The 18,864-nt window shown below is 39.3% G+C and overlaps 1 protein-coding gene across 4 annotated transcripts in view; it reads left to right on the forward strand.

The window, feature by feature from the left end:
* adamtsl3 (ADAMTS-like 3) overlaps positions 1-18,864 on the forward strand; it is a 116,987-nt gene that overhangs the window by 92,330 nt on the left and 5,793 nt on the right. For 2 of the 4 annotated variants that reach the window (XM_041985085.1, XM_041985087.1), the window contains exons 9-21: positions 1,185-1,296; positions 1,415-1,553; positions 1,665-1,715; positions 1,830-2,034; positions 4,741-4,888; positions 4,990-5,074; positions 9,366-9,670; positions 12,151-12,280; positions 15,713-15,923; positions 16,033-16,212; positions 16,296-16,449; positions 16,596-17,604; positions 17,677-17,807. In XM_041985085.1, coding sequence (XP_041841019.1) covers positions 1,185-1,296; positions 1,415-1,553; positions 1,665-1,715; positions 1,830-2,034; positions 4,741-4,888; positions 4,990-5,074; positions 9,366-9,670; positions 12,151-12,280; positions 15,713-15,923; positions 16,033-16,212; positions 16,296-16,449; positions 16,596-17,604; positions 17,677-17,807 — 2,860 coding nt within the window. Of the gene's footprint in view, positions 1-1,184; positions 1,297-1,414; positions 1,554-1,664; positions 1,716-1,829; positions 2,035-4,740; positions 4,889-4,989; positions 5,079-9,365; positions 9,671-12,150; positions 12,281-15,712; positions 15,924-16,032; positions 16,213-16,295; positions 16,450-16,595; positions 17,605-17,676; positions 17,808-18,864 lie in introns of those variants that run through there. The other 2 variants (XM_041985086.1, XM_041985088.1) reach the window with 2 other exon arrangements.

Here is an 18,864-nt window from a genome sequence, read left to right on the forward strand (position 1 = left end):
CTCAAAATAGACTAAATAAACATAGTCTGAATAAATTTTATTTTTATTTTTATGCTTTCATAACAATGTAATATAACATAATATAATATAAAGATCAAAACAAATTATTATAAATGGTATGCTTTTGAACATGACATATACTTAAACACATTCTACCAAAATCTCTGCTATACCAAAATGCTGCTATAGTGATTCCATGATGGTTCACGTATGCAATGTTCCATGATGGCACGTTGTTGCCTCAGGGCAACAGCTGCATTTTAACAAATTTTCGGTATTAAAATAATAAATAAGTTGCATGAAACTATCAAAACTTAATCAAAACTTAATTCACCTATTAGTGTTAAGATATTTTTTTCCAGGCAGAAAAGAGTCAGGAAATAGCATTTTGACAGTCTTTTTTGCAGCAAGATAGCAGAGCTGTCTCCTTAGAGAAAGGCTGCCAAAAAGTGTTTCAAAGTGGCTTCAAGTAGGTCATGTGACAATTTATAGCATTGCTATTGGTTTCTTATGGTTTTCCCTCTTCTTTAAAGTATTGCATGATTTAAAGGGATGCATTGTAGAGATTTGACAGGGTAAAAATGGGTTTGTTGCCTGAGGGCAACATGGTACCATAGAGGGTTAACTTTGAATATTTTGATGTGATTAAAGCAAAAAAGATTGAATATTTGCTACATATTGTTTTTTAAATTGGAGGTGTATTTTGGGGGTTTAGTATGATGTTAGCTTAGCACGTGTTTTAGCTAGGTTTGTGTACTAATTCAATTCCAGCAGGCCAAACAAATGCTATTAACTGAGTTTCCTCAGAACATCACATTTTGATTAAGAAAACTGGTTTAAACTTGGTGACCCTTTTAGCTCCATGCAATACCCACTGCAAAGGAAAATACTTTGAGCAAACAGACGTGGGTTTATAAAATCAAGTGATTAACATTCGTGACAATCCAGGTTTTAAATTTTGTTAAACGATAAAAACACAGCAGCAGCCCCATTAGGTTATATTTGGAATTAATGGTGTATTCACTTCTTTTTAACAGCCAACAGTTAAATGCAAAACTAATGCCAAAAATCTGTTTGTTTTTTTTGTTTTTTTTTTAGTTCTGCCTCTTTAAAAAAAAAAAAGATGGCCAAAGTAGGACAATAAAAAGGGGTGCAATCCTGAAAATAAATTATTGCTTCTGTAGGTGCATTTTGTCAGTGGAGCAGACAGCATGGTCCAGTACATCTACTATCAGCCCATCATCCACCGCTGGAGAGAGACTGACTTCTTCCCTTGCTCTGTGACATGTGGTGGGGGTGAGTGGTTTATAAAAGGAAAAAACAGACAGTAGTAATACCAACAGGTTCTCCTACATCTGATTGTCAATAAAACCTGATTGTCCAGATTGATAATGTGTACTCATAATTTTTGTAGGTTACCAGTTAACCTCTGCTGAGTGCTTTGATCTACGGAGTGGTCGGGTAGTTGTGGACCAGTATTGCCAGTATTACCCAGAGAACGTCAAACCAAAACCCAGACTGCAGGAGTGCAATATGGAGCCTTGCCTGGACAGGTAGGTGAACGCTGAGGGGATTTATCCAGACTAAATGTTTAATTTCAGCATCAGGCTCTATATCTATACCTATTCCATGCCCTAATAACCTTTCTTGTTTCTGTATTGCAGTGATGGCTACAAGGAGATTATGCCATACGACCTTTACCACCCCCTGCCTCGGTTTGTATGCACCTGTTGTGAAATGATGTAGTGATGCTCACTGATACACCACAAACCCTGTCATCAAGTAGTCCCTAACTGTCACTTCATGATGTGACACTGTCATGATGCCAGATGGGAGAGCAGTCCCTGGACGGCCTGCTCCACCTCATGCAGTGGGGGCATCCAGAGTCGCTCGGTATCATGTGTGGAGGAAGATATGCAGGGAAACATCACTCCCACAGAAGAGTGGAAGTGTCTCTACTCCACAAAGACCGCTATTCTGCAGCCCTGCAATGATTTTGATTGCCCCACCTGGTTGGCACAGGAGTGGTCACCTGTAAGTATCTTTCTTCATACTACGTTTTTAATTATATTTGTGCAAAGGCTAACTTTCTTTTCAGTAACCAGACATTGGATGAAAGTGTGCATTCTCCACCAAAGTCCTTGCCTCAGTGTGTTACTTTAAACAAAGTAATCCTGACCTGCAGTGGGTCTAAGAGGGTCTAAATTAACTCATGGATTAAATAACAATCAGCATCTTGACATGAGAGGAACACTTCAACTGCTTAGACTAAAACTAGGGCTGTGCAATATATGAAATTTTGATTTAGATTAAAGCTCCAAACGATCACAAAAACAGTGATGTTGACAAAGAATTATTATTATTAAAATGATGTTATGAATGACATGCAAGGGCAAATATCAGAAGGAGACCCTCCTCCATTGTTGCAGACACAGTAGTGACTACTATATTTAGCGAGTATTAAGACCCCTCTAGTACCTCTTTAAAAAAAAAAAACAACTTAACAAATTTAGTGATTTTTCCATGTGTTATTGAAGACATACGGAGACTATTTTTACTGTTCTCAACAAGCAGCAGTGCTGCTGTAGCCCTAAAAGCAGTCACATGAGGCCCATTATTGTGCTGAAATACCCACCCCTGCCATGAAAAGAACAGTGCTTCTCATGGCAAGGGTGTCCTCGTGCTGCCAGTCCTCCCAGCTGGAGTCAGAGCAGGAGATGTTAACCTCTGCTCCCCACCCAGACTAAAAATGAATCACACGTGTGCGAAGCAGGCGCTGGCTTATCCTGTCCTGGCTTACAGTCAGATATTAATAATGTCCACAAAGCAGGATTAGGATCTCAGCACTTCTATATTGGGAGTGAAAATCTGCTTCTCAACAACTTTTAAAAGCTTACAACCTTAAAATAAAGAGGAACACTGTAAAGAGAATTCCTGGCCTTTATGCTTTGAAATGATCGCTGTATGTTGGGATCTAGTTTTCTTCGAGGACATGCTTTTTTCCACACGTGGACAGAGCAGGGATTTGACTGGGCTGGAAGCAAAAATGACCACACACACACACACACACACAACACCAGTTCATCCCAAACACTCATGGCTGAGATGTGTGATAACGGGTACTTCATCCAGTACACCTGTTGCTGCAATTTGTCTTGTTGCGTATTCACAGTCAGTAAGAAACAGACTGACAAACGACACATGTAACCTTAAAAAACAATACAAGATAAATAAACAAAGGGGCGGTCCTGCCTGAATGGGTGAATGTCCTGTTTTGGCGAAATGAGTAATTGTGTCAAATAATCATGATTTCAATTTTAATCAAGAGTAATCATGAGTATGTTTTTTTTTCCCCATAATCAAGCAGTCCTAACTGAGACAGACTAGCACTGTTAATCCCACATGCTGAATATCAGGGATCCAGGTTTGTGGCCCACTAAAAAGCTGGGATGCTGTTTGTCTAGCACATTCTTCCTCTGCCTTTAAAATGTTTATTTTGGCAGAGGATAGACAAAGTTCACTTCTGAGCAGAGACTTGATGAGATATTGGAAGCTCTGACTGTTTACCTCCTTTAAGTTACAGTCTGAAACTTGCTCTGAAACACAAGGAGAAATACAGTCATGTGAAAATATTCCCTTCTGATTCTAAGGTTTTACATATCGGGACATGGTTAAAATGAATCCTCTGTTCCTAAAATAAGCACTTGTCATTTTCTGTATGACAGTATCAGTCTCTGACATCATTGTGGGGGAATTCGACCCATTGCATTGAGGTTTACAGGCATTTAGCACAATTGTCTTAAGGTCCAACCACAGCATTTCACTTGGGTTGAAGCAGAGGTAAAACCTTGATTTTTTTCTTTTTTGGTCAGTATTCTGTAGATGTCCTGCCGTGTTTGAGATCATTGTCCTGTTGTATTACCCAGTTTTAGTCCAGCTTCTGCTGTCAGACAGATGGCTTTGTATGTGACTCTAGTGGTCCTGACCATGAACTCTGGTATACTGAGGAGTTCATGCACTGTCATGAACCTTAATATTTAACATGCTAACTATGGCCTTTTCATTCTGAGATGTAGCTCTCTGACCTTTTGCAGTTTCTCAGAGCATTGCACAATCTAACCATGGGGAGAACTTGCTTGGACGTCCTCCCCTAAGAAGATTGGCAACTGTCTTCAGTATTTTCCATTTATGAATATTCTTTCTCACTGTAGAGCAATAGACTCCAAGTAGTGTGGAAACAGCCTGAATCCTTCCCAGATTAATGGGCAGCAACAACTGTTTATCTAAGATCATTGCCAGTGTCTTTTTTTCTTGGCATTGTGTTAACACATATCTGAATGCTGCAGACCAGATAAGTGTCAAAACCTCTGATTTTATAGACAAGCATATAACAAGCCGTTCCTGGCTGCTACTTACCCTCTTGGTTTCTGTGAAAGCAGTAAGGCTTGCTTAGTTTTATACACAGTTTTTTTTTTTTTTTTTTGTATTTTAGCTTTGTATTTGTTAAATATTATGGAAGATGTCATATGTTATATATATATATATATAACTCAATTTTAAGATCTGGTATGGGTGAGATAATTTATATTTTCCTTGAGTTATGTCCTGACATGAAGAACCTCAGTACTGAAGCAGGAGGTACTCACCTTTTTAGTAATCTATGCAACCATACTAGTTTCCATATGTGAAAACAAGCAGGCACAGTCAATAATAAAACACTATGTTACCTGTCACCATCAGTGCACGGTGACCTGTGGTCAGGGCCTGCGCTACAGGGTGGTGTTGTGCATTGATCACCGAGGACTCCATGCAGGAGGCTGCAACCCCACCACCAAACCCCACATCAAGGAGGAGTGTCTGGTCACAGTGCCCTGCTACAAATCCATAGGTGGGTAAGGTTTGGTGTTTTATTATATTTAACTATAAAGCTTGAGCTAATTTCTAAATGTTCTTATGCAATATTCAGCCTTTCTGTGCAATTTGCTTCAGATACACTACCTGTTGAGGCGAAACCTGTATGGCATAAGCAGGCAATACAGTTGGAGGAAGAAGTGACTGTGACCGAAGAACCGACGTGAGTAAAAAACACACACAAACGTATTGATGGCATAAAAGTCCAGGAAGATCTGTACTTCTTGTTCCCTTATATGAAACTTGAAATGACTGCAGTTCAAGCTTTAAGATGCAGCTTTTATGTTCGGATTGGCTGAGCCCAGGTGTCTGAGTCTTCTGAGGGTTTTCATGCAGGAATTAAAACTAGACAAGGAATTTAAAGACATGAGGAAAATTACTGAATTTCTGCTTTACAGAATACATCTCTCTGCAGAAGTTAATTCACAGTCATTTCCCAGATACATAGTTTCGGTAATAATTTTCAGACTGACTCACCTGGAGGTGAAATTGGAGCAGACAGGGTCAGGTGCTGCCATGAAACCACCACAGTGTAATAGTTGTGTTTATGTCTGCAGCAGTTATCATCAGTTTGGAGCTGAAATGTGCAAGCATAGTTGTTATGATGCTGGCTAAATAATGCAGCTATTTGACTGAATGTGTGTGGATAACAAATGTTTTCCAACTCTTTTGCTTCAGTGGAAATCTGCTGCATAAGGGTATTTAAGGCAAAGGAGAAAAAAACATCTTCTTTTGCTTCATTGACTGCCTACCAGCATTACCTCAGCAAACCGTATTATCTTCCAGATGTTCTTATCCCACATATTAGTTGAATAATAATAGCTGCCCTCTGAAGATGGACAAAATTTGGACTCTACCCAGTGTTTTGCATGACTTGTATTAGCAACCATGTTAGCCAGTTCACAACATCTGTTATTCTGACTTATCTTTGGAGAAAGATAGGGCTAGAGGAGGAAATGCCAAAACATTTCATTCCTCAAAAAGCACATAAATATATGTGTATAATATGCTGTCATTCACTCGCCAACAACAAAACCTGTGTAAGGGACCAGGTTACAGATGTGAAAAGGAGGAGAAGGAAATTCCTGTTTTGGACTTCTTGCACCTTCATAACCAGGTCTTGTTCCTGCACCACTGCAGTGCAACTGCTTGAAAAATTAAATCCATTCATGTTCCACAATGTACACAATCTTACCAAATAGAGTTTTTTTTTTTACCTTTTTTCTTTTTACCACAAATAACAAAACAATACAAAAGAATGTTTCAATTGATGTAAATTAAAGTGATGCGATTAACATGGTGCTTTGGCGGATATAACAAAAATGTGTTTTTCTCGCCATAAATAAAATCAATGTTGTTTTTTAACTGACAGATGTACTTTAATTATGCATGAAGGTAAACATTTCTGTGGCCTTGCTATTAGACTTTGTTGTTCCTGTTCCAAGGTCTAACTTCCAGTGATTCGTTTGTTTGTCTAAAACACAATGAGTCCCTAAGCTCTCATAAAGAGCCAACTCCGCTGTAATTATGAGCTCTTTATGGAGGCATCTTATAAAACAGCATGGTGCTTTTGTGTCTTGGTCAGACTTGAAGGAATGCTGCACATGAGTAAGAGCTTTTGTGTTAGTGGTGCCGCTATGATGTACATGTACTACATGTACACTGAGCATATAACCAGACATACTATGTAAACATGAAGCAATAAATCAATTAAATAAGTTTAATAATATTATGTAACCAACGAAGGGAATGATTATAATGGAGTCATTTGATTATTACTTTCTCTGAATTTGACTGTCTTTGGCTAAAAGTAATCAAAAGATGCTTTTTATGGCAATGTTTTCTTTAGATTTGGGTCCTAATCTGGCTGATATCAGACTGTGCTGTGAACTTTTTGCTATTCAAGAGTAAATCCTATAAAGCTCTTTAAAATGATCAATGGCTTAGCCACCACTTAGCAGTAGCAGAGTTATACCACTGGCTACCTGTGCATAAACAGCAATATTATAATTATTGAGCTAATTCTAAAAAAGCCAATATTCCAACAATGGTGTAACATGACTTGCAGAAAGGATATTCCATTCAAACTACTTTTTTAAAGTGGCAGAGCATCCTCCAATTAATGATTTATGCCCACATTACAAAAGCATTTATGGCTGCAATATTTGTGTCCATCCAAAGTATTACCTCAGACACATTGTCCTCAAAACACAGAGCATTAATCTGCTTTTGTTTGTATTGTGCCTCAAAAGTAGGTCCCCTGCAACCATCTTGTTATGTACTGAATTCTTCAGGAAGTGTTGTTGCTAGATCTCATGACACAAACAAGCAATCCCATCTGAGAAAACAAAACCAAATCAAGCAGTGCTGGTGTCTTTTTCAGAGCAGTCTCTTGATAGTGGAATATTGCACGTAAATGTTGCAACTATCTGTGATTTAGAATAAACAATTCCACAGGCAGCTTTGGTTTTCAAATTTATATATGTTTGAGTTAAGGTTAGTACTGAGCTAACATGCCAATAAACATTTTTTAAATATCTGCCAAATATAAACCAGGAGAGATGAGTTTAGCTTTAAACTGTTGCGTGTTACTATCAGGCAGTTAAGATTTTATGTGTCTGAATACTTTGATTTTTCAGGCTCTGCACTTAAAGCAACAAACCTTTTTTTTTTTTTATCGTACAATGACATTCATTGTCCACATTTCTGGAGCAGTCATTGTCCTGCAGCATCCTGGGGCTGAGAAACTGCACTTCACAACTTTGTGTTCCAGCCCTGAACATCACATGATGGCTTTGTTTTGCTTAATGGCATCACATCACACACCAGCTACTGGTTATTAACACACTGGCCATTTTGGCTGCATACCACACATACCATGACTGATTCAACAAAGAAACCCAAGGCAAAGAAAAGAAAGAGAGGAAGTGACGGAGCAAGAGAAAAGATACGAGTCAACATAAGACAGATTTTTATGCACTGGAGAGAGCTCAGAAAAGAGACAGGATGCAAGATTGATGCCATTTCAGCCTTTGCTAGGCGGAACCACAGTGCAAAGTTTAGTAGTGCTGGTTTAAATTGCATAAAAAGAAATATGCTGGGTTGCAATGGCGAGTTTGGAGTACTGTCTGTCTCTGCATTTTTACCCATATTGTTTTTTTTTTCTTTTTAAAGGCAGGCTTTGCCCCAAAAGAAAATAAGACAAGCATTTCATTGGAAACAAAATTGTCATATACTCTAGATTGCAGGACAATTTATGAACAATTTTAAATTGTTTACAGAAATTAAACTGTAAACTAAAATTAAGAATGCAAAAACAATTTTTAAATTGGCCATATACTGGTGTTTATAGTACAATACAGATCACATAACATCACTTAAACATCTCATTTAATTTTACAATGAATGTAAAGGAAGTCTTTTCATGAGATTGCTATTTTATTAATGTAATGTGCTTAAGTGCAGAGCCTGAACAACATTATTGATGTATAACTTTCCATATACTGAATAATTGGAGTAAAGGCATTCATGACTGTATGACGTGAGAACTTTGGTGTGATGATTGCAACACATGGATCCCTTGAGTAAAAGATAAAATAAGAGACAGATAAGCTGATAAAGCCTCTCACCCCCATGTATATTCAAGGTCAACTTCCTGGAAAATCTGTATCAACAGTGAGGGCCGCTATCATGTTTGCATAAAAGAAAAGAAGGCATCCAGACTAGAGTGGATTTTTACAAAATATGACATTTTAGTCCACTTTTTCTTTACAGCTATTCCCTAACTTCTCCTATGAGGACTGAATGAACACATAACGTGTAATGGCATGAAACACCTCCTTAGATCTCCACAGTTTACCAGGTGTAAATGTCACTGAATCATATCAGATGCTTTGTTCATAGCATGATTTTTCCTCTTCGATCCTTCGTCAGGCTGTTTTCATTTAATCTAACATTTCACCAAACATATGCAAGTGTCAATTAAATCTGAAGATCAAGGGGGCTTCAAATTTCTTCCCGTCTCAAGCGCTTCATTGTTTCTTCAACACTGTTCCAAAGCTCTTGAAATGAGAGATGTTTAGTCTTGTGGTTTTGAGTTTTTCCTTCTTTTATCCATAGTTAAAGATGAAGAGGGAGGTGCATGACACGAAATGAAAGCCATTTATCCAATAATAGCTTCTCCTAATGCTTCACAGCTGTTCTATTAATCACAGCGGGACTGTATTTCAGCAATACTCAGAAATTTATGAACCTAGCAGCAAATGAATAAAACCTGTTTATGTGGAATGCTAAAAACATGTGAATTGCTGTTAAGCTACTTTCAAGTGAGCAGTGCTGATCTGGAGACAGTTGTAATCAACTCTGATCCAGTTAAGCTTATATACTTGCAGAATATCTTTACGATTGATCATCTCATTTATTTGTCCACAAACCCTGCTGGCTGTTCTCTGCAGCTTCATTTCTGGTCCCTGGCAGCCCTGCAGCAGGACATGTGGCATTGGGACACAGCAGCGGACCATCAAATGCCAGGTGTTGCTGTCCTTCTCCCAGACTGTTGCTGACCTGCCCGATGATGAATGTGAGGGGGACAAACCTTCTTCGAGCCAGCCTTGCTATCGCACTCCCTGCTCTGGGGAATTGGGTCATGGAGGAGAAAGCAGAGAAGGGGAGGAGGAGGAAGGGAAGATGCTACAAAGAGAGGAACTACATGACTGGGAATATGAAGGGTTTACAGAGTGCTCAGAAAGTTGTGGTGGAGGTATGTATCTTCAATTAACAGGACATAAATGAAAAGTTTAAAAACAAACCAATGAAGACTACAAGTTTACAGCTATGCTAGGCCATGCAAAGCCTTCTGCATGCCCACAGTTACAATATGCTAAATTAAGACTGTGAACATGAATTGTTTACCTTTCTTACAGTCTTGGATTATGGTCTGCCTGCATGCTAATAAGCACAAGGGTAATTAGACTTCCTGAAGCAGTACAATTAAAAGACAGGACAGATTACGAATTTGATGTAAGAAGGGTTCAGTCAAGCTTTTAGATAACACCGGTGTCCAATAGTTTGTGCACAGCTGTTTCTCTGAATAGCTTGGTGAGGTAAAGGTGATCTCATCAACCCCTACCAACGAAATGATTCCTGTAGCTATAACTCAACCTGAAGGGATGATTGATCCACCCTTCTGCTTACTTGTTAAAAAGGGAATTAATTAATTTACCCTTCTTTATGTCCTCATTTACAAACTGCTGATGCTGAATTTGTGTTTGGGATGGAGGGAAAATCTTTTCTGACAACTCTTTTATGAGGGTCATATCTGTGCAGGTGCTGTTGTCCAGTAAAACAGCACTTCATGACTTAAGTCTGCCAAATCATCCTGAAGGTTTTTGCAGTTAAATGGTTGGTTTGATTTGCCTTTTTAACAAGCCTGTCAGGAATTTTCTTAGAAGGTTTTGGTCTTTCACAACTTCCCTTGACCACCACTATTCTTGTCATCTGTCATTTCTTAAAGGGGCTATAAGCTAAATCATTTTACCACATGGTTTGCTGTTGTGCACTGCCTGTAGACCACAACAAAGTGTGCAATGAGCTACACCTCCATTTACCTATTCCCCCCACTGGCTTTGTTCACAAACAGAAGTGCAAACATACTGAGCAAAGCAATATCATCATTTTGTGAAACATGTAACTTATAACCTTTACTGTTCAGGAGAAGAGCTAGCTTCCAGACAAATTGTAGCTTCTTCAGCTCTTGCAGTGCTTTCCTCTTTGAAAATACAAGGCCAATGATCCTGGTTATGTCCCTTTCTCTATCCAACAACTTCTTCGCCAATGACCGTTGTTTTTTTTTCAAGGTAATGTCAGTTCCTGTTTGTCTTCTGGTCAATGTTTCGTTCCACTCGCCACCATTTTGCTTTGAAAATATGCGCTGCCATTGCTCGCCAGCTGAAACCTTTTATAGGGTGAGAGGACCGAGGGCTCTGAGAGAAGGGAGGAGGCAACGATTCACATGAACGTACATGAACACGCAGCTTGACCAGCTGGTAAACACAGGGCTGGAGAACAACACAGAGAGATGGTGTGTGGCTTTGTGCTATACTACAGCTAAAATTACACTTCTAGTTCCTCACATAGCCATTTTTTAATTCCTCCAATCTTGAAATGATGAATTTCCACTTATTGCCCGTTTAATTACCTGAAAACTGAGGAAGCATCTATCAGCAAATGTTTATTTTCTTCTGGTCTTCTCCTGCAATTTGGATTTTCAGTATTTTTCATGTTCAATCGGCTTGGCTAGCACTTAAGAGGACCAATGCCTGCTAATTGTTGGCACACGTTTTAAGAGTTTTTTTTTTTAAACTTTGAATTTTGTACCACCTGAGCTTTCCAGAGGACTTTCTCGAACTTCCTGACATATAGAAGCCACAATTTTAGCAGCTTGAATAAGTACTTCTTCTAGCTACACTTAGGAAGGGCAAAAAAGAACTCAGTTCATCGCTCAGGATGCACACAAAACATTTTAACACTTAAAGGGGTCTCACAATAAACCCATTACAAAATGGGATTATTGTAAGTAGATGAATAAGTCCATTCCAGTGTTAACTTTGAGTAAGGAAAACCACGCCTAGCATTAAAGGTCATACATCATAGATGCTCTCAGCAGCAGTGCAAGCTGTGCCAAGCAGACAGCTTCCCAAACATTCTGCCAACATGCATTGAGGCCCACTTTTATCTCCCTAGTCCCACATCCAATACCATTTCCCTTTTCTCTGTGTACGTCTGCACTAATGTCTGCACAAGCACACATTTCAAATGTAATTTCTGCACATAGGCTTATCTGTGTCTTTGTGTGTGTGCGCTCGCAATAACTCGACAAAGTTCCATTCAGGGATGATTACAGAGCAGTATCATATGTCATATACTCACCCTAAGGCTACGCTCCTGTGGACCATCACACTGCTATGGTGTTTGAAGTGCTTCCTTCACTGTTATCGTCAAAGCACAAACCAAGATTTAGATGACATTGCTTTTAATATGACTTTATATTAGTCTTGAAATTTATCTGAGTCTGCTTGCCATGCTGCAGATGTGTCATAATTTGTAAGCAAGATAAGCTTAACAAGAGCAGCATGTGCATTCAAATTTTTAGAGGAAATTTTAAAAAATGGGACAGACAGCACATTCGTATTAACAGTCTTTGGTCATCGTTAGTGTCTACACTGTGCTGTCTAACTCCAGGAGTGCAGGAAGCTGTGATCATCTGCCTGAACAAACAGACGAGGGAGGCGGTGGACCAAAACTTGTGTGTGAGCTCACGCCGGCCCCCGCAACTCCTCCAGGATTGCAAAACTCATCCCTGTCCACCCAGGTACAGTAAAAGCCACAAGTCAGACATCCTTTTCACAATCATTATCATTTAACCATCACTGAAAATGGTTTTTGCATCAGTAAATTGCATTTTACTGATGGATGCAGTAAAAATGAGGAGGAAATGAGTTTTTGGGGAAAGGGTTTGGCTTTATTTAAGAAGAAAATATTAATTAAAACCTGATTTAAATCTGGCTGTTCTCTTTTGCAGTCTGCCAAGAGTGTATGCATCCAAAATATGCAATATTTGGAGCTTAGATGTTTATGCTTAATTTTATAGAGCTTTGATGCATTCCTAGGTCATACACAAGCAATTACTTACTTATCCCAAACTATTAAAAATAAAAAAAAACACCATCTGGATCAGTTAATCTAGAAATAGTTATACATAAACACATTCGAATGTTTCTAAGCACTTTGGCAAATTAAATTACAGTTTAGGCCACTTGAGTTCAAGTGATACTGAAGAAGAATGACAGAGATAGATGGTTGTATCACTCGGAAACAGGAAATAAAGGCTTGTGGAATGTGGTCAGCATCTGAAACACCAGGATGTGTGTCAGTGGTTAGTTTTATATCTGCAAGGCTTCAATTTTAAAATTGCCCTTAAAAAATAATAAATAAAATAATAAATAAAAAAAATAATTTTTAAAAATTGCCCTTGGACAAACTTTTATGCTTTTCATCTGTTTGTGTCTGAACTACTCTGCCTAATAAGATGCTGCGTAAAGAAATAACATGTGGGCTGAAGTGGTGCAAAGGATGTTCATCTTTAATTTGAGTTTTTTAAAGTTGCCAATATCACTAAAATAGCTGCTTTTGCTTACTGCTTTAAAGCAGAACTACTGATTTTCGCACTTTGGCGCCCCCTAATAAATTCAAATTTAGCATCTGTTTTGCATCCTGTCTTTTCTCTGATCTCTCTTCAGCAAGTAAAAAGCCTGACCCATGTTGACTCTAATCTTATCTCATGCTCTATCACTTTCTGTTTCCTTTTCTCCCCTCCTCCAATAATATCCTCTTGGGTTTCTTTGCTGAATCTGCCATCCTGTGCATTCAAAATGGCCAGTGTTTTGATATCCAGTTGCCAGTGTTTGATGCGGTGTGTAAAATGCAGCTGTCAAGTGATAGTCCAGGCTGGAGCACAAAGTTGTGAAGTGCGGTTTCTCAGCTTTGGGAAGATGCAGGGCAACAGCAACCCCAGGAATGTACTTAATGAATGTCAGTGTCCCACAAGTCAGAATCATGGAAACTTCTGTAGTATGGCTTTAAAGGAAATATCTTTTTTTTACAAGCTGACAGAATTTCCAGAGGTCTTAATGAAATTTCTTTGACATTCTCTAGTCAGAACACCACATAAATTCACACCTCTGTTTAGGCCATTCAGTGTGGAGTGACCCACTTTACTCCACCCTCTCCTCTGCAAGGTCTACCTCTTTTGATATGTACAATATTCAACAACCCTGAGATATATTGTGGTAGTATGAGAGAACCTACAGTGAAGAAAGTGAGGGCTCACAATAGTTCACAACAAGCCAAACTCAGACTACTACACATTAAACTGATAGAGAAGTACTTGAGTGGTGATTTTATTCTCAGATACCTACAATTCCCTTCATATCCAGTTGTTTCTGATCACTCTGTTAGTCTCAGCCTTGTTAAACTAGCTGATCTTGTTAAAACACCTCAACCTAGAATGTAACAGCCAGCCAGCTCCATTACATATCCATTATATATACAGTCAGCAGCAAAACTGCAGGTTTGAATTCTTTTGTTGGCAACTGTTGGGTCTATAAATGCTGTAAACGCTGGGCTTCACTGTTGGGCCAGTCCTCTCTGTTATATTTAAGTTTTTTTTAGCTACTAATAAGAAGAAACTGTTGCTTGCATGGGCTAGTTTTAACAGAAATGTGCAAGTTTATTTAGTAATGGTTGTGCTGACGGTGCATTTGAGGACAAATAGGAAATTTGTTTTTCCAGTGGAGAAAAGAATAAAGAATACCAACTAGAAGTCACATTTCCTCATCAAGAAATAACATAGAAAAAAGGATGTAGCAGAGGATTTTTATGTTTTATTTGCAAATTGAGTAATAAATATATGCCGTAATTAACAAAGCACAAAAACAAGAGCAGAAGAGATTTGATTTCCCATTTCAGAGATGCATTAAGTGCAGCAGACCTAGTTTTTATTTGGGTGGAAATAAAGATGCGTAGGCTGGAAATTTCTGCTATGAGGAAGGTGTGTGTCATGGAAATCCCTGCAAATTTGAACTGCTCACTGAATTAAATATTTTCAAACCTAATTTGAGATGCTACTGACTTCATACACCAAAATATATGCTCTTGGGCACAATTTTTTTCAGTTTGTCCCCTTCATCCTTCATCCTCAAAACTTTGCAGGTTGTTTTAAATCTACCTGTAATCCAGTGGATATCAGTTTGCAATGCAGAGTATGAGCAGTATTGGAATTATGGAAAAAAATGTGAGATTTCTAATTTTAATTATTAATTTTTGTAATTTAAGATTAACTGATGAATTACACGTGAGATTTATATAAAACACTGCATGTTGTTCAACATATCTTAATCGTGGCTGAGCAGTGAGCAGATTTTGTGACAGGCAATACGTTTCAAATTAACACCGCACACATTTTCAGTGCTGCACTGCTCTCACTCTCATCAGAAAACCCAGGCGCTTGCAGCCTGGTCTTGTCTGTTTTTCCAAGCTTTTAGCCTTGTTTTCATGCACAACAAACACTGCATTGGGCTTGTTTCCTTTGGCCCTTTTGCTCTCTTCCCGAGGCCTCTTCACCCTCCCATATTAAGCTACACTTTTGGGATGATTTTTCCTCTGAAGGGGAATGGCCACAGGATTTAGTTTGCACCGGTCCATGAACAAACTTAATTCCCAATTCTCCCCAGTCCCAGGACTCCTTGAATAAATGCATATAGTTTTGAAATATCATGTAATAAGTCAAGCCAAAAGTAAAGTTGCAGAAATCTTGGTCCCAAACCAAAGCTTTAGAGCCATATCAACTAGTCTGACATGAAGTTCAACATGGAATAGAAATTCAAAGCTAACTTTGATGCTGGATTGATGACCTAGTTTAAAATAATGTTGGGCAACAACACAATACTCATCTGCACATGTCACTGAGAACATTTTCATGAAGTTATAGCATAGGGATTTCTCAAATATTGTTGAACTCAGAGGAAAATTTTAAGCATTTTGCCTTTTCACTTGAATTTTCTCTCATAATTTTTAACACTGCTAGAATGACCTCCCACTGGATCAAAAGCAAACATGGAGATCCTTAAACTGCATTTCTTTTTATTTGATAATAACCTACATACTACTGTGTATATATCTCCACAATGCACTAATGTGCTTCAAAGGAAATTGGAGCATGCTTTGATGAATGTAGTTTTCACAGGTGGGAAACAGGGGAGTGGAGTTCATGCTCTACAACGTGTGGGGTGGGCCTAATGACACGCACTGTTGCGTGCACTCATCGGCCCTCTCGAGACAGCAACCACACTGCAGTTTTAAGGGATGCGGACTGTCAGAAGCCCAAACCTAGTCCTGTCCAGGCCTGCAACCGCTTTGACTGCCCTCCTATGTGGAACACACATGACTGGGGACAGGTAAAGAACCTCGCACCTAATGCTAACTCCCTGTTGTAAATGTCTGACACAGCAATAAAAATATAATGCCTATCATACATAAAACCCCCTATATATTGTTGTCTCGCAGTGCTCCCAGACCTGTGGTGGTGGAGTTCAGAAGAGACGTTTGTTGTGCAAACAGCGGTTGGCAGATGGCAGCATCCTGGAGCTGCCTGACACCTTTTGCCCTTCAAGAAGCCCCGCAAACCAGCAACCTTGTGGCAAGCAGGATTGTCCACCTCAGTGGGTCACGACTGACTGGTCCCAGGTAGCCAATCTTTCAGTGTTTAAGTTAAAAAAATGTACAGATTTAGCATATTTCAAATAATGTATTCTCATTTATGTGTCCAGTGTTCAGTGACCTGTGGAAATGGTGTTCAAACTCTGCAAGCTGTTTGCAAGAAGCAGGGAAAGAATGGACGCTATTTGGCTATAGACTCCAAGAACTGTTCCATGATGATCCGGCCTATCAGAATCAGGCCATGCTTTCTCAGACACTGTAAAAGTAAGAAACACTCTGTTTTGGCTCTGTTTGGTTCATTAAAACTGTTTAAACAACTAAAAGTGAAAGACAAAAAAGAAGAAGCCGCTAAACTGTGAGCAATTAAAGCTCTTGTAAATTACAAATGCAATCTGTGAATTCATTTGCAGACTTGCTGAAGCCTGATACCACCATACTGGCCCAGAGGAGGGTTTACATCCAGTGGAGGAAGGGCAAAAAGATCCAATTAGTTGTCGGAGGGTATGCATACCTCCTGCCGTGGACAACTGTTGTTCTTCGCTGCCCAACTCGCCACTTTCGCAAAGGCCACATTCATTGGCTGAAAGAAGGGAGGCCCCTGGTAAACCTCCCACACCTCTCCATAAAACCACAGGGATATGTGAAGATTCAGCAGGTTCGGTCATCTGATGCTGGGATTTACACATGCATAGCAGGCCAGGTACGAGAACATTTTGTTCTACAAATCATTGGCAGCAAGCAAAAGCTCTCAGTTCCACAGTCGTGGCTTCTTGAAAGTGGACATAATAAGGCTGGTAGGTCAGGTGTTACTTCACTCGAGGGAAGATTTCAGGAGCTACCAATGCCCCTTAACCAATATGACAACCTTGTAGAGCGTTTGCTTGAACTTAAAGGCTCTGTGCATGATGAAGAGTACCTTGCAGATAAACCTCAATCAAGTGAAAAAAACAGATCAACTCCAGAGGATGAGAGGCCAAGCAAAGACTTTGTCATGCCAGTCATGCTCATTGTTGATAGCCACAGGCTAGATGAGATCATGCACAACCTCTCTGAAGGCCTTGGAGGACCACGGGGGGAGCAACTCATCACTCAGTTGCTGAGTGAGCTCACTATGTTACAAGGAGAAACCAATGAGTCTACCCTTCACCCTCCGGAAAGTGCAGAATCTTCCACACAAGGACCATTCCTTCACAAGCCAAGCATCAAAGCCCACACATCCAGAGGCAGAAGCCCAGTAATAATCCAGCGGCCGAAGAAGGTTGGTGTGGTGCCACAATCTGAAATGATTGTATATGTGGGAGGGCTAGTTTTGCTTCAGAAACCAGTTGTCAATTTGGAACTACGGTGTGAGGCTCTGGGGGACCCTCAACCATCCATAACATGGACTAAAAATGGAAAACAGTTGCACTTCAGTAGCAGGTAAGAACTACTTTTCATTTGGACTTTTTGTGCAAACACCATAGTTAACTGGCTATTTTTTCTTTGTGATAGCAGGGTAGGCCTGTTGTCCACTGGCTCATTAAGGATACGGTCTCCAGGCAAAGGGGATGAGGGTTTATACACCTGTACTGCCAGAAACCGTCTTGGAAGTACATCTCTATCATCTTGGCTGCAAGTTGCAAGTAAGGTTCTTACAGCTAGAAATCCTTTTTAGTCAATAACACTGCTTAGGAGTGGTTATCGCTCTCCATCACCAGTTGAACTGGTGTAATCTGTTATCTCCCAGACACTGGTGCTGTTGGTAAGTGGTATGTTTTAAACACTGTACAAATTGCAAGCTTTTTGTGGTGTACTGCAATGCTTAAGTGTTACTTAGCATACTTAGCACAATAGTTTGCTTTGAGTGTGATGGCCACTTTGACTTTGCTGGGAACATTCAAATAAGGAAGTCAGTATTAACCTAATATCAGTCAAGATTGTCCCAATCTAGTTTTATGTAGTTCAGTTTGCAATAATTTATCTTGTTCTTTTGTGGTTCAGACTCTGAGATTTTGGGGAAAGTGTTCTTCCAGATGAGAAGCACACAGGCACAAGACTAACCACAGATGCACATATTCAGTTAGCTTTAATTTACATTGGTGGCGCATCTGGCTGAGTCAGTGATGGGGAATGTCCGGTGCATGTCACAGCTCGGGTCATCACTGAGCCGTGCTGCCCTTCATCTCCTCAAAGCATGATAGTCACAAAATTGCTGCATTCTCATCAAAGCCCTGCCACTGTGGATTTCCTCATTCTGCTGCACTTTTCCTCCCCATGAGGCAACAATTAGAGGTTCCAGGCAATGTTTCAGAGGAGATTAGCTCAATGTACTCCTTTCAGCTAATCTAAATGGAAAGAATAAAGACAATGAAAAGTGATTAAAAAAGGCTCAGTTGTATTTCCTTGTATATTTTTATTCAAATTCAGTTAAAGGCAGTTTTATGTCTCTTAAACATTTTAAGGGTTGATTATTGGAGAAAAAAACATGCAAACTTTATCAAATGAACTTTGAGCATTCCGTCTAATACTACAAAGATAAAAGCCAAATAAATATCACAATAAAAGAAGCATGACACTGCAGAAGTGACAGAACTGACATTTTATTATTTCCTCTATTTTGCTGAATTGAGGTTTGCAGCTCATAAAATTGTAGTAAACTATATAAAAATACTTGCTGTAATTTTTTTAAAATACCTGTAA

Source organism: Melanotaenia boesemani, chromosome 5, assembly GCF_017639745.1.
Source record: "Melanotaenia boesemani isolate fMelBoe1 chromosome 5, fMelBoe1.pri, whole genome shotgun sequence".
NCBI lineage: Eukaryota > Metazoa > Chordata > Actinopteri > Atheriniformes > Melanotaeniidae > Melanotaenia > Melanotaenia boesemani.